This window comes from Populus nigra, chromosome 4, assembly GCF_951802175.1.
Source record: "Populus nigra chromosome 4, ddPopNigr1.1, whole genome shotgun sequence".
NCBI classification, from domain to species: Eukaryota; Viridiplantae; Streptophyta; class Magnoliopsida; order Malpighiales; family Salicaceae; genus Populus; species Populus nigra.
Genome location: NC_084855.1, coordinates 3,548,488 through 3,565,302, shown reverse-complemented (window position 1 = coordinate 3,565,302; position 16,815 = coordinate 3,548,488). Strand labels below are relative to the sequence as shown.

Genomic DNA, 16,815 nt, shown 5'->3' with positions numbered 1-16,815 from the left:
ATTCATTCATTCATGCAGGGGCTACTATATTCTATGAGGAACAAGGACACATCTGCCATGTTGGCTTCGGCCATCAGTAGCCGTCCGTTTAAAGCCAATCCAAAGGCAACCAATAACCAAATAAAGCAAGTGATTAATCCGAGCCTTCCATCTTCGGAATGGAGTAGGTTAAATGCTGAGCGAATGGACACGATAACAAACACGGCATAAAAAAAAGCAGATAAAGAGATGAGATTTTATAGAGGGCACAAAAAGAACACACAATAACAACCAGGTGAAAGAAAAACAAAGAGAGAAGAAGGTCAGCCAAAAACCGCTCAAGAGAAGAGAAACAGAGAGAAGCTAGAGAAAGAGCGCACCGTTTATCTGATGCGGTGCTCCTTGTTTGTTCTCTTCTAGATAACATTCCTTTGTAGAAATCAGAAACTCTCCTTATTGTAGCCGGCGATTATGGTGAATTTCCGGCTAGGGAGTTGTTTCTCCGGGAACTGTTAGATATTGAGTGTTAGAAAGAGGTGGTCAAAATTTATGGATAGAAACAGAGAAGGTAGAAGACCATCCAACATGGCAGCCTCTAACGGACTATCAAGACGGCGACAGCAGAGAGCTACAAGAGATTCTCCTGGTATAAAACTTAACAATTTCTCTAACAATATTTAACAATATATATAACTGAACTAACAATATTTTTCATTTTTTTTATTTGCAGAGGAGGATGGACAAATAGAGTTACAAGAAACGGCGAGGCTGAGAGAGAGGGGAGGGAGTAAAAGGGAAAGAGATCGAGAATTATCGAGTAGGAATAAGCGTAGTAGAAGAGGAGGAGGAGGAGATAGGTTAGTACAAGGAAGTAATAAAGAAGAAGGAGAAGAAACAACAGAAGAAAGCATTGGTTACGAAGATGAGTATGAAATTGAAGATGGCGGAGTTTCTCGGTTGCGGCCGCCGCCAAGAGCTGTAAAACAAGTTGCTGGTTTTAGAGTGCCTGCAGATGAAATGATTGGTGTCTCTGTGCCGAGAAAGGCTCGGTCAGGTAAAAATACTTGTAGATTGAGTAACTATGTTTTGATATGAATTTTTTTTTGGGTGAATTAATAGTGATTCTTGGTTTTGCAGCTTCTGTGAAGAGGTCCCATGAGAGTCGGGTATCAGGAAATGGTGGATTTGGTAGTGAAGATAGGCGAGCTTCGACTTCACCGGCGGCGAGTAGGAGTTTTGAGGCTGCATCGCCTTCTTCATCGAATGTTTCAGTCAGAAAAAAGACGGTTTGTATATTTTTTTCGTTCTGCTTTGTTAATGTTTATTTTTTTTGTGATTTTTGGACTATATTTGAAGGGTGGAGATTTTTTTTTGTTTATTTGCAGAAACCAAATGGACCCAAGACTCGGCCTCCAAAAGTGTCGAAATGTTCTTCTAGTTCAGTTCAGGAAGATATTGAGATTGAGATTGCAGAGGTTTTGTATGGTTTGAAGAAGCAATCACACGGGTCTAAGAAGGAGGAGAAGGCTGAAAATGATCTGCAGAAGCTTGATTCAACGGATGCTAACGACTCCAAGTCGTCTCCGAATTCAAACTTTGCTCAGACATCGATATTGAACCAAAATAATGCCTCTGCTTCTGATTCTTTACTTGTTTTGGGTGGGTATATTTATCTACCAGTCCAGATTGTGGAGATGGATATTTTATGATATTTGTGTTTTAATTTCCATTTCCAATGAAATTTGCAGCATCGAAGACGCAGATAATGGATGCTGATTCAGCTGTGGTTCAAAATGGTTTAATTGCTTCTGCTGTTACCGATGAAAGGGAAGGGGATGCAAAAATGGAAATTTCACCGACAAAATCGGGAAAAACATCGTTTTGCGCAGAATCGTCTGAGGTTCCACATGACATGGGTGCTTCCAAACTTGTGTCTGGGTTAGAGTCACAGGAGGAAGCCATTAAACAACAGGATTCCAAACTGGCAATTGAAGAATCTGGGGTCTTAACTTGGGAAAATTCTGTATTACCAGAAGAGAAGTCGCCTGTGTGCAATAAAGTGGATGTTGATTTCCATGATTCCTTGTTGGAAAAATCGTTAGTGCCATGAATCTTTTTCCTTTTGTTTTGTTTTCTTATGATTTCAGATATCTAGTTAGATATCCCATTTTCTCATCTTTTTCCTTGCTCTATCTGATGGGGTTTCTCAGGACTTCAACCGTGTCAAAGGTAGAGAACCAGAGAGAGGAGAAGTTCAAGATCGATCTGATGGTGAGGATCTATCTTGTCGCATTCCGGTTACATTTCCATTGGTATATTGCTGTTGAAATTTCTCAGGAGTGTAATGGCTTTCCAACAGGCTCCTCCTCCCATGGCGTCTTCTCCAGAACAGGACAGCTTTGTCGATTTGTCATTGGATCCTAAGCCTGCAGCCCAAGATGTGGCAATGGTAAGCATGTACTTGTTAACTAATTCACCTCCCCTGTTTTAGTTTTAAGCTTGGATTTGACTCTGACATTTTGTGTAATTTTGTTTTACTTGGAACTCAATACTAATCATTTCTATGTTATGTTGCAGAAAATGGAAAATGTGGTTAAGAATGAAGAATTAGCGGACAGTCTGGTGAAGAAGGAAGGAGTGATTGTTGAAGAGAAGATAAAGACAGTTGGAGAAAAGCGTGGATTAAAACTTGATTTTGAGAAGCCGCATCGCAATGTGCAGCAGAAACTGCTACCTAAAGCTACCATTTCTAAAGTGGAGACTACTGGTAATTCAAAGCTTGAACTTGGGGATCAGGGGGGTGACTTTAACAGCTGTCATATAGATTTATTTTATTTTATTTTATTTTTTTGACCCAGAGAAATTATTGATGATTACTTTATCTTCATCCTCCTCTTTATCAGCTCAATCTGGTTCAGTGCCTTCGCCAATTGCTTTACCTGGGTGGCTGAGTAATCTTCCATCTCTGGGGTGCGATATCTAGGCCTTCAATTTCTTCTCAATCTTTGATTTAAATGTATCCTTGATGAGTGTATTTGATTTATCATTATAAAGTAACTCATGTTTATTTGCAGATACATGCCTTCCTTTCAGACGGTTGTGCCCATGGATGGCACTGCCGGATCACCCAAGGCATTACAGGTATCATACGCCGGTTCTTTTTACCGAGGCCCAACTGTGATATATACATATACCTTGGATTTTCATCTTGAATTCGCTGTTGAATTTGCCATTGAATTATTGGAAAATGTGCAGCCTCCACAGTTTATCCCTCAACCTCGGCCAAAGAGATGCGCAACCCACCATTATATTGCTTGCAATGTTCGCTTACACCAGCAATTTATTAAGATGAACCATTTCTGGCCAGCAACAGCTGGCTCTGCTGCTCTATGTGGAGCCAAGCCCAAGGATCTCAATGCAATGCCTTCCACGGAAAACATGATTATTGGAAGCACTTTGCAAGGAAGCTTTCCATTTGTGAATCTAAATCCTGCCCAGGACAAAGTGCAGGCTGTGGCAAATATTCCAGTTTTTACTAGAAAAGATAGAGGCTCTGAGAGTACTGCCTTGATAGATGCACAGAAGAAGCAGCAGCTTGTGCCTCCTCAGCCTCCACAGCCAGTTCCCGCTGGTAATCTAATGGTATGGTCTTACCCTGTGCATTGTAGTTTAATTTTTGAGTTTACTATTTAGATCTTTGCTAAGTTTATTTTTAAATTGTAGCATGGCCCTGCTTTCATCTTCTCTCTCAATCAGCATCAAGCGTCCACAGCAACAATGACAAGTCAAACGGGGCCTTCTAAATCTGCTTCCTCAATCAACAATGCATCATTTCCTGGCAATGGGATAGCTGGACTAACAACAAACTCTTCAGCATTGCCAGCAATGGCTGCAGCTGTGAGCTTTAGTTACCCAAATTTGGCAGCCAACGAAACTCCTTATTTGACAATTCTACCAAACACTGGCTATCCATTCTCCATCTCCACTCCTGTTGGAAACCAACCAACATTTAGAGGTGGAACCCCTTCTCAAGCATTGCCTTTCTTTAACGGGTCTTTCTACTCATCTCAGATGCTACATCCATCCCAGCTTCAGCAGCAGCAACCTCAACCTGTAGTCCAACCAGGACATCAAAATGCAAGTAATTCAAGTGGCTCATCATCATCTCACAAGCAACCCCAAAGTCGGCAACCACGAGGGGCACTTGTTAGCACTGCTAATTTTTTGACCTCGACAATGATGCAGTCACAGCAGCAACCGAAGCAGCATGTGCAATCCCATCACTCTAGGAAGCTTGACACTGAGATGAGTGGGGAGAGCACCCCAATAATTGCTGATACCCGAGCCGGTCACTCAAAAAAAAGTGTTCATGGCCCTAATTTTATGGTTCCTGTTCAGCCAAACTTTGGTTTAATGGCATCTACAACTGTTGGTGGCAGTGGAAATCATGGTGAGAAGCAGCAACAGCAACATCAACTGTCGCAGGAAAAGAATTTAAAGGGTGGAGTAGAGCTTATCCCCTCTCAAGCATTTGCAATGTCATTTGCCTCTTTCAATGGAAGCAAGACAGCATCAAACCTTAATTTCTCAGCTATGACACAAAATCCTCCCATCTTACAAAGCTTCCCAGACATGACACGTCAGGGATACCAGGTTATAACAGCAGCTCAAGCCACACAAAAGAAGAATCACCAGCCATCCGAAGGGAAGTCTGGAGGTAGTTCGACCAATCCTGATGATGGAAAAAAAGCTCCTTTGGGAAAGTCAACCAGGGGTAATGGGCAGACACTTGTTTTTGATAATTCAGCTCGAACTCTGAACTTTATGTCATCTCCTTCCACTGGAAACTGGCCTTCTCAATCCATCACTGCAACCACAAGCATTCCAATGGCTGCCAACTCAAGCTCAACTTCTCAGCAACAACAGTTAGTTCAGCTTCAGAAGCAACATATTTTGCACCAACAGCTCCAGCAGCCTATTGGTGCAGCGGACAGTAAAGCATCAACATCTAACAGCCTGCCTTTGCCTTCTATTGGTGCCAAGTTTCCAAATAATGCTTCCATTTTTTCTCACACTCAAGCTCTGGGCAATAGTTCTCCACAAAACCCCCAGTGGAAGAACTCATCCAGAATCCCTTCCTCGCAAGCACCTCTTACATCTCTCTCTGCATCCAACACCTCAGTCCATAAGAATGCTTCCCAGCAACAAGGAAGAGTACCACAAGGTCATAGCCAAATATCATTTGGGTCAAGTTCCAAGTCTGCTTTGCCACCACAAGGGCAGCAAATATCCTCTAGTTGCCAGTCTCCATCTAGTGGTGGCAACTCGAGAACAACTTCAATGAATGCCAAGGCTAATTCATCAATTCCTGCTATACAATCACAGCAGAGTGACAACTCCTCAAGTGGGAATGCCCAGAAGTCCTCCCCGGTTTGTGGTAGGAATGTGCCTTCAATCTTAAGCGCATGCCCAAGCCACCTTTCTGAACTCAAATACTAGAGTCAGCAGTCCATCTATCAGATGTGTTCATCAAGGAGCAGTTACTCGGACTACCATCCGGTCTCAATTTCGGATGGTGCAAGGGTGATTGTGGCCAGTTCACAAAGGTGCTGCAACTTGCTCTGCTTCTATCATTACCGCCCACTCTTGTATTGTTGCTTTCTTGTTCAAATCAAAGCCGTGAGAGCTGGATTGCAGGACTAGAAAACAGTTGATTGTCTCCCTGAAGTTGGATGATACGGGGGTCTTGCATTAAATAGGGAGGCTTCTTGATGGGGGACTGGCAATTTAAGATGTCTGCTGGCAAATGGATTATAATAGGCGAGGAAGATTCGTTGCATGTGGGATTTTATGACAAGCGTGGAAGAACTTGTTCTTATCTTGCGTGGATGCCCGAGGTGCGCCGCCCACTTTGACTGTATCAGTTTGGCAAGGATGTGAATGAGATGACAGGATTATGAAAAGGAAAGATAGGCTCTGTCTCAGGCGTACAGTTTTTGAAGTTATTTTAGTCGGGACCTACCATATCTGAACATCACCCATCGGCAGGCCTACCATATAGTCGCAACTATGGTTGGCCGTGATATTAGTTGATAGGGTCTAATTTAATTTGATTTGTGTAATGTGATGCTGATGTGTCCATACGATTATGTTTAACATAGAATAGAACGCGATGTCCCCAAGGCTTGGTTAAACATTTTGAATCCATTTGTACAACGTTTGGTGGACCAAGACTTGTCTGGGCAGAAGAGAACGGGTGTGGGTACCGTGAAGATTTGAAGTCAGAAAAAGAGCACAGAAGTTCTTGTGAAGAAAGGTCGAAGATATATAGCATGGAGCTGGAAGCAAGCTGATCTTTTTAGCCTTTTGTATTAGCATTTTTTTGTGCATCACATAATTAGTTATAGCGTATTGGCATATTTTCTTATATCTTCCAAGTTAAGTCGGTTGAAATCATTTAACCAAAACATTGCAGCTTTGAAAATGCGTCCATTGCCAAAAGCAGTCCCATTGTTCTGCCTTGCACAAGCTTTTTTATCCGGCATTTCCCGGGGTAGAATGTGAATGCTGGGTGTGTTCTAAATAGATGATGCCTGCATGTGGAACCCCATTACAGAGAAAGCACATGCGATGGAGCAGCTCCAAAAAGAACAGAAAAAAGAACGTGATGCAGCGTTGATAAGAATCACATCAGCATTGTTGTTTAGGTAAATTGCATTATCATGACTCACAGGTCCATTGAATTTAATTTAATAAAGCGATGCTGCGAGTTCATCATTTCATACCACTCCGGTAAAAGTGGGTGCAGATATTATTGGTTATCACTGTTTAAGGAGATCATATGGTCAAGGGTAGGGAGGGATACATGGAAACGAAATGATTAGATGACAGACCTCTTGGCCTGGACCAGGTGACAGAGACCTGGATCGTCAAGGGCAGGCATTCATTGATGCACTCAGGGTGGCAAGATTAGCATTGTTCTTTCATTAAATAATCCGTATCAATAGTACAGGTTCAATAACAAAGATATATAAATCTGCCAAAACCTTCCATACAATTGGGTCATATCCCTGAAAGTTCTTAAGCAGCTCACAAGGATTATTCGAGATGTCATCCACAGCAGTATTCTACATATGATCAGTGATCTACTTGAAGGAGAGATGCAAACTTGCTTTCTATGTCTTCTTTGGCCTCTTTATCAAATGGATCCTCGCCAATGTATAGATCTAAAATCGATCGGCATAGGAGTTTGCTCTGGATACTTCCCACCTCCTTCCCATCAACTGCAGAAATTAAATGCAAATGCAATCCAATATTTTCACATATTAAAAAAAGGAAAGGACGGATAATATTACAAAATTATTTATACATTGATAACATATGATAGGGTATATATATACCGCACCAGGCCAGTAAGGCATTGCATGGTTTAGACATGTCCGCTTAAATCTTGAGGTTGATATTTACTGAGCTCACAGGCTTGCTCTGGATAACTATAGTTACAAATTTTTAATTCTGCTGTACTTATTTGATGGATCCTGCGTAATAGCTCAACATGACTGCTACTTTGATATTTTTACATGTTCCAGTAATCCCCAGAAGTCTAGAGATTAATAATATCCACACACCATCAAATCTTTTATCAGAATTTTATTGGTTGGGCCATGACCGAACTTCAAAACCTCATCAAAGCGGTCAGAGCGGTAGCAGACCTCTTGGCCTTAACATAATCAATGACAAGAGCTGAGTTTAAAACCATGAAGGATAAGATACAAGGGTTTTTTTTCTTCCTTAAAAGAATGCAAAAGATAGGGAGGTCTCACTTGTTGTGCGAAGTACATGGCCTTGCTCCCTTGAAAGCTCTATCACAGAACCCCGTGGTATTTTATATTCATCCTTAAACTGAGAAGTGAACCTACACATAAAAATGGCTATAAGAGGAAAAGAGATGTACAAGAGTTCGTGACATCTTATAACCAATCAACCAAAACAGAATGAACAACTGGCTCTTAGGAAATCACAACTAGGCCTTCCAAAATTCTAGGAACAACTTTCAAGGACACTGGTCAGATGAGAAACACTTTCTTCTAAACATCAACAAGATGGAGATATGTAGAATGAATATATTGCTGCAGATGTATCATAACAGCAAATTATTATTATAGTGACCTCCACGACTGCAATAATTCAGAATTGTGAGCCTTCAAAAATTTATGTCCCATTAAATTCATATACTATAACCATACGGTAAGAAAATCACTAGATGGAAAAGAAATTTTTCTTACCTCTGAAGCAATTCCTTGCTATTTGGTTCCCCAAAATTTTGCAGTCTGCTTCCTACAGACTCTTCAAAGGCACTTCTAACAGAGCGAATGCTTAGCTTACTATAGACTATCTGAAGTCTAACAGTCATGCCAATATCACCTCCCATAAAATCCTCTTTAAACTCCTTGCTTTCCTTGAGTTCTGAAACAGAGAGTTTTCCATATTTTTCACTCAGAACTTTCCTCACTTCATCAACATCCGCATAAACACCTGCCAATTGACATATTCCCATTAAATGAAGAACTGACCAGTTCTTTCATCCTTGAAGACATCTATTCAAAATTCACATCTTGCAAACACGCACTACTTTTCGTTGTCATAGTCATACATCGACAATATATACTCTCAGAATAACCTAAATACTGCCTACACATTAATACAAGTCTAAATTCTTTCAAATACATGTAGTAATGGTATATTTCTAAATTCTGTCAAATATATAGCCACATTTCTAAATTAAACTAAACTGTCTCAATCATGGATGAAACTAGTACAAAACTTGTCCCTGACAAATAATAAAGTGCCTCAAAACATTCACCTAAATCTAACCATAAAGTTATTACTACGTAGCAAGTGATTTCCTTTTTTGTTATTAGCAATGATCAAACCACATTTTTACTTCTGAAACCAGTATAGTAACTTCAAAATTTTACACTTAAACATGATTGTTCACTCATAAAACAAACTATGTTCATTATCCCATAAATTAAATCAAGGAAAAAATGCTTATAATCTAAAATTCAGTAAATGTGATTACCGAAGGCGTAGACATCAATGTTCTTCAATCCCAAGATAGTCTTTTTACGCAGCCCAATTCCCAAAAGTCTCCGAGACTCGAAAATAACCGAAGGAAACGCTGCTCCGGTCTTCGTTTCCACAACTGAAGGTAAAGGGTCTGCTAGAGAGAGTGAAGCCCACGGTGCCAGCACGTGATTGGAGAAGAGAAGATTCAGGGCGTTTTGGATGAATGGGTTATCTTGTTTTGGATTTTTGGAGTTGCGGGTGGCTGCTATGCCTGCAAATGCGGCAGCTCCGGCGGCCAAGGCACATGCCACGGTGGTTGTGGTGGCGGGGAAGGAGCGGGAAGTGATGGTACGGGAGATGCCGTTGGGGTGTTTCTTGGGCTGAGAAAACAAGAACGGGAAGCGCAGTGAAACCATTGTTTTTAAAAAATTCTTTTTAATATCTTTTGTTTCTCTTTGAAATTATATTGAAACTTGGATATATATATGCTTAGAGTGGCACGTGACCTGCACGTTTGATACAAACTGGTTTTGTTTTGGGCTGAACTTGGAAGAGAGAAAAGCCTAATAGTAATTTGGGCTGATCAATATATCTCCATTAGCAAATTGAACGGCCCAGGATGAAAAACAATGATCATAGATTGGAAGTTGAAGCTACCATGCCATTCAAATTAAGGCATATTTTGATGTTTTTCTTTTCGAGCTATTTGGAGAGGGATGATAATGATAATGGAGGAGAGTCATGTAATTTCTTCTATAAAGTCATTTTAACCTTTATATTTTTTTCTAAATAAATTTTAATCTTTCATATTTTAATTTTTTATAATATCTACTTTATAAACGTAGATATTGATTCATCTGAAAAACAGCCCTCCATTTAAAGGTTATAAAGGTTTTTTTCATTAAGTAAAGTGTATAAATGAAGTATTTTATGTTTTATTTGACAAAGTTAGTCAAAGTAGTCTTAGAATATGTGTATATATATATATATATATATATAGAGAGAGAGAGAGAGAGAGAATCAAGTCACTTCTCCGACAATGAAAGAAAAAAACCCTAACTTCATTCGGACAAACAATGACGGACCGCCACGAAATCGTGTAAAATTGTCATCCCAGTATTTGGACAAGGCTATAACATGTGCAAACTGACAAACAAAACTGGAATCCTTGTTACACGAATCTTGGTTGATTGCAGTGTATGTCTTTGTGGATGTAAAGCCCAGTTACATTCAAATCACAGGTTCCCATGGCGACAAGCTGACATACTCGGTGAAGTTTTTTAGGTGCCATGCATGATGCATGCTTGATGTTTGCCAAAAGATTTTTTTGCTTTCCATTTTCCTTTCTTATCACAAGGTAGGCCATTGCTTAGATAATTAAGTACACGCTTTAACCTATTGGCAGAGCATGTATGTATGTGTTACATATTTTGCATCATATCTTCCCCAGAAATCGTAAGAGAAATCATTCGTAGAGATAGTTCTCAATTTTATATGTTAATATCATATATTTAAGTTAAGATATATTTACACGTGATATAAATACACAATCATAATTCATTATTCTAAATTTGTAGGTTATTAAATATATATAATGTCCATTCATATATATAAAAGGAGTAAAGGAATCAAGATTCAAGATCATGCAACCAATCAGCAATCCAGCAGCAAAGGCTGCGGGTTTATGAAATTTCTTCTTTCGTATCCACCAGCAAAGGCAGAATTATGACTGCGGGTCTCTGAACATTAGCCATTTTTGAGGTGATTAAAGCTGGAAACCGAGGTAGAATTGCAGTTATCAAGATCATGCATCCAATCCGCAAATCAGCGTGCATCAACTTGCATACTGTGTACTGCATGCACCTGGGAAAAGTTTGTTCCAAACTTGTCCCTTCCGAGGAACCCTATGCAAAGACTCTTCATTCCGTTAAAGATTGATCTAAGAAACACAAAAATAGCATTATCGTGGGAGTGATCATTTCGAATTTTCAACATTGCCTGTCGACAGGGACGGAGCCCATGTAACAAAAATAATAATTTAATAATCCATTTTCCTTTTATCTTTTACATAGCAAATCTAGATCCTGTTTGTTTGCTGGAAAGTAGTTTTTTTTTGGAAAGTAAATTTCAGGAAAGTGAAATTACTTTTTGATGTTTGGTAGTGTAATGAAAAATAAGTTGGAAAACAGTTTCCACTGTTTGGTTATGTCATTGAAAATGAGCTGGAAAATAACTTATTAATATTTTATTTTTCTCAAGTTTATTAAAATAATAAGGAACAAATCTTACAAATTAAATAGTTGAATGAGAATAAAATTGAAAAAAATAATATAATTTCATAAATTATCTCAAATAAAATAAGTAACAGTCAAAAGAATGAGGACCAAATTTGATAGATAAAGAATTTCAATAAAAAAAATGAAAAGAAAAAAGCAAATAACAATTATAAAATAAGGACCAAAGTTAATATAAAAATTAAATTTTAAGAGATGAAATTGAAAAATAAATATTCAAAACAAAATATATATAGCAATAAAAAGTTTAAGGATCAAATTTGATATAATTAGCAAATAATGACATTTCTAAATTTTTCACAACTTTCAGAAAGTGTTTTCCGCCTAAATTTTCTAGGAAAACACTTTCCTGAAAACCAAGCCATATTTTCCTTTGACTGGAAAGTGTTTTCCGTTGACCAATTTTTCTAACGGCAAACAAACACAAGAAAGTTTGGAAAGTGATTTCCTGGAAACCACTTTTCGAAAAATAAACACAGCCCTAAACACTGTCCATTTTCCCTTGCAACACTAATTAATTATTAGCCATTAGCCGCACATTTAATTTCCCTTGTAACACTAATTAATTAGTTATATCTTATAGCAAACTTATCTAAATATAAATAATTAATTTGATCACATGTCTTCTAAGTTACTTGGGGTTTTAGCGTTTTCTTCTCAATAATATACAATTTTAGCTTGGATTTTGAAGAAGAATCTATACAGAGAGCCGCAAGAGTGTAAAATCATCAGGTAAGAATTTACAAGCCTTGACTTTTCATTTTGAATTCAATGTTTCACATTCATTATAGTAGATTGTTAGTGGAGTAAACAGTAGACTGCACCTTAGAAATTAACGGATGCTAACACACTAGTACTAATAATTTACCGGTTATTTCAAAGTTAAGTTCTCCAAATCTTCCAGTAGTCTGCATCACTAGTTTATCCTTGTATATTCTGTATTTCATAAATATTCTATTGTGAAATTAGTATCTTTTCATCTTGCACCTGACTTTCCTAATCCCTTGTACTTGAATAAATTATAAATTATAATAGAAAATCAAGGAAGCAAAAGAGGAAAAACTATGTTTGCATTCTTTAAACCAAACGAACAAACATCAACCAGTAAAGGACATTCTCTATCCAATATTGATGTCTCAAATCATAGTGAATAACACCTTTTCAAATCTCAAAGAGTTGAAATTGATCTTAATACTCTTGAACATGATCTTTGATTACGAATTCCAGTGTGGAAAAATCCTATTAATCAACAAGATGAAATTAAAAGAGCTTATATCAAAATGAGTCCATATCAACCTAAGTTAGCAGAGTATCCAAGGACTGAATCAGGGAAACAATATTGTCAATTTCAATACACTTGGTTTGATCAATTTCCTTGGCTAAAGTACTCTCCATAAAAGGATGCAATGCTTTGTTTTCCATGCTTTATCTTTGAAAACAAAGTGCCTCGTCATCTCACATTCACCACCGAAGGTTTTAGAAGTTGGAAGAGGGTTAATGATGGGGTTAGATGTGCACTTTTGATGCATATGGAAAGTCCCACTTCACCACATAATAATGCTATAAAATTTGCTGAAGATTTAATGAAAGCAAGTAGACATATTGATAAAGTGTTGAATGCAAAAACTGTTGAAGAAGTTCAGAAAAATCGGTTGAGACTTACAACAACAATTGAAAGTGTTCGTTGGCTTAGCTTACAAGCATGTGCATTTAGAGGTCATGATAAATCTTCGTCTTCTAATAATCGAGGCAATTTTTTTTGGAGATGATAAGATTTATGGGGAGACTGAATGTTGACATTGATGATGTTGTCTTAGAAAAAGCTTTAAAAAATACAAAGTATACCTCGCTGATTATTCAAAAAGAGATTTTGTATATTCTCACGAACAAAGTGAGGAAAAAGATTTGTGAAGAACAAATGACTATTGTTTTGAGATTTGTTGACATTTAGGGTTTTGTACGAGAGCGATTTTTTCGTATTGTGCATGTTTCAGATACTACTTCTTCAACACTTAAAAAAGAAATTTGTGATGTGCTCGCTTAATATAACTTGCATAATTTTAATATGCGAGGTCAAGGGTATGATGGTGATAGCAATATGCATGGCGCATGGAATAGATTATAAGCTTTATTTCTCAGAGATTGTTCTTATGCATATTATGTGCATTGCTTTGCTCACCAACTACAACTAGCATTAGTTGCAACAGCTGGAAATGAGATTTTTATTTGGTTATTTTTCTCAAAATTGACAACCATTATCAACCTTATTTGTGCTTCTCCCAAACATCATATCGAGTTACATTATGCTCAGGCTATAGAAATTACACATATGGTAGCTACTGGAGAACGTGAGATTGGTAGAGGGGCTAATCAAATCGGTAATTTACATCGAAGTGAAACTACTCGCTGGAGCTCTTATTTTGATTCTATTTACAACTTAATAGACATGTATGGTGCAACTATTACTGTGCTTGAAAGTATGGTTCAAGAAGGATCTTCTAATTCTATAAGTGGAGAAGCTGATGATTGTTTGATTGTGATAAAATCTTTTGAATTTATATTCATCTTATATTTGATGCATAAAATAATGGGGATTATTGATTTACTTTGTCGAGTTTTGCAGCAAAAATCTCTTGACATCTTAAATACAATGGATCTTGTATCAATTACTAAAGCATTGCTTCAAACTTTGAGAGATGCCGGATTTGATCTTCTCCTTGCAAATGTGCAATCTGTTTGCACAAAATATGAGATTGACATACCACATATGAATGCTTCATATAAAAAGACTACAGGTCGTTCATGTTAAGCTTCATATAAAAAGACTACAAGTTGTTCATGTTAACAACAAAGTTCAGTGACAGTTTACCAGCATTATCATTATGATATATTTAACTCAACAATAGATTTCCAGGTTGAAGAATTAAATTTGAGATTCAGTGATGGGACAATGAAACTCCTCATACTTAGCTCTATTTTAGAACCCAATGACAACTTTAAATCATTTAAAGCCGATGCTATTTACAAGCTTGCTGAGAAATTTTATCCTGAAGATTTCAATGAACAAGAGATGTATTATTTGAGATCTCAGCTAGAGTATTATTAGATTGATGTGATTCATCATGAGAGCTTTCAGAATATGTCTATCATTTCTGAATTATGTCGAGGATTAGCTGAAACAAATAAGTCGCAACACTATCATTTGATTGACAGGTTGATTCGTCTTGTTTTGACTTTGCCCATTTCCACTACCACTACAGAGCGGACATTTTCAGCTATGAAACATGTTAAAACTGTGCTTCGCAATAAAATAAAAGAGGAGTTCTTAGCAGATACTTTGATGATTTACATTGAACGAGAGCTTGTTGAAGATATTGATTTGGATTCGATCATCGATTAATTATATTTTGCAAAACATCAAATGGTGTAACTTTGATAGTATAATTTATGTTTATTTTTATTTTGAATTTTATGTACTAATTATAAATTTCCAGCTATGTGGGAAATTAAAAGATAAAAAAACAACCGCACTGGTTTAAACTATGGTGCATGTATTATATAGTCCAGTCCCTATATATACAGAAGTATACATAGATACATATATGTCTGTGTGTGTATAATATACAAAAGTGTATATAGACACACACACACATGTGCGTGTGTAGACAGCAAAGACATAAGAGTGTGTTTGGTCGGCTCCATAGAGGAATAATTGGACTGAGGAAACAGCATCTCTGACTAACAAGTCATTGGTTAACGTCATCATACTGCTCTGGACTTCTTGCTTAAGTTTTGAGGGAAAGTGATAATTAATTATGCACTACTGCCGGTAATTAACAATGGTCAATTTATATTGTCCAATCCTCAAAAAGGTTAAGTAAGTAAAATGTCATTTCACAGGAGTCTGCAGTCATTTATGCCCCTCGAAACCTTAATTTAATAAATGTTTTAGAAAAGTCAGACGATAGCTTTCAAAAGTCTGCACCATTCTCCTAGATAATGATGTTGATTTAATTGTGTTAAGAAATTAATCACTTCATCATCATGGGCCATAAGAGATTAATAATAATTAAATACGTGCATAAATAAAATCAACTGTCCATGTCCATGTCCATGTCCATTGCGTGCGGGCGCATGAGCTAGACTGTAAGATTCTGGCACTTTCCTGCAAGCATACACGGTGGTCAAAAAAAGGCATCTTGATAAAGTAAACTATACAATAGGGTTTGGTCTGATTACTATTTGGAGTAAGAAAGACAGTGACAGGTGGGATAAAGAGAGTTCGCCTTTCAATTCAGCTTAATTTCAAGAATATAAACATTCAATTCAAAATTATTTTAGAAATATATTTATTTTACGCTATTATATATATATATATGTTTTGTTTAAACACACAGATATTTGTATAAAAATGCCGTAATTAAGAGGGCATTTTTGTGGTGAGGGGAGCACCGATAAGCACATATATTAGTCATAAAATGATGGGCAGAAAGAATCAAACTTGATAAAACTGCCAGATTCCACATCGGAAACAAACACTCAGAATACCATGGTGGGATTGAATTATCATAAAAGGTTTGTGAGACGACTGCTTTTGTTGGTTTATTAGGTGTCCTAAGGAAAAGGATAATTATATATGCAATAATTATTCTGTTGGAGGGCGTGGTGGTTAGTGGCTGGGTTTGATTTTTCTCGGCGTTCATGGGCTTTCTTTCTTTTGTTGTTCATCGATAGAAAATTTATTATTATTTTTTAGGTTTTACTTAATAATCTTTGATTTAATGTTATAGATATGACTAGATAGTTGCCCGTTTTATATTGCGTGTCAGGTAAATAAAAATTAATATAAAATAATATTTAGATGTTAATATTTTTTCCTAATAAAATCAATTTAAACAATATGAAGATTTACTTGATGTGACATGATCAATTTGATGAGTTCAAAAACAACTTAGACGACCGATAAAAATATAATTTGACTCAAAATATATATTCAAGATGATATTTTTTTTATAAATATTGGGATGACAACATATTGGCTCGATTCGAGTCAACTCATCAATCTGAATATTAGGTTGTGAGATTATGATAACATCATAGAAAGCAAGTCAAAACAAATTATAAAGTCTAATTTTTCATAACCCAATATTGAATGATGAAATTGAAAAAAAAAATTAAAAAAATGACCCGAGTCAACCCAGGTTAACATGCCAAACCCACAACCTGGTTCATGAGATCATGATAACTCAGTAGAAAGAAAATTAAAATAAATTATGAAGCCCAATTCTCAATAAATCCCGTGTTGAAAGATGAAACTGAAAAAAAAAAGACTTGAGTTAGCCCAGGTTAATCTTGCCAAATTTGTGACTCAAGTTATGAAATAAGGATAAACTCATAGAAAGTAAACCAAAACAAATCATGACGTTTAATTCCAAATCAATCCAATAGAAAACAAGGAAAAAAACTCGTGTCA

The 16,815-nt window shown here is 37.0% G+C and overlaps 2 protein-coding genes across 2 annotated transcripts; one reads left to right on the top strand and one right to left on the bottom strand.

Moving 5' to 3' along the window:
• Nucleotides 1-171: 171 nt before the first annotated feature.
• LOC133691469 (protein TIME FOR COFFEE-like) lies at nt 172-6,406 on the top strand. The gene is made up of 12 exons (XM_062111985.1): nt 172-625; nt 710-1,033; nt 1,117-1,265; nt 1,365-1,638; nt 1,728-2,076; nt 2,190-2,250; nt 2,339-2,428; nt 2,557-2,746; nt 2,883-2,949; nt 3,054-3,120; nt 3,235-3,621; nt 3,703-6,406. The coding sequence occupies exons 1-12, from the start codon at nt 529-531 to the stop codon at nt 5,476-5,478; spliced, it is 3,831 nt and encodes a 1,276-aa protein (XP_061967969.1). The 5' UTR covers nt 172-528; the 3' UTR covers nt 5,479-6,406.
• Nucleotides 6,407-6,940: 534 nt separating this feature from the next.
• Nucleotides 6,941-9,495, bottom strand: LOC133691470 (fatty-acid-binding protein 1). The gene is made up of 4 exons (XM_062111986.1): nt 9,062-9,495; nt 8,265-8,514; nt 7,803-7,894; nt 6,941-7,262 (listed from the first exon to the last, which is right to left on the bottom strand). The coding sequence occupies exons 1-4, from the start codon at nt 9,462-9,464 to the stop codon at nt 7,117-7,119; spliced, it is 891 nt and encodes a 296-aa protein (XP_061967970.1). The 5' UTR covers nt 9,465-9,495; the 3' UTR covers nt 6,941-7,116.
• Nucleotides 9,496-16,815: the final 7,320 nt, after the last annotated feature.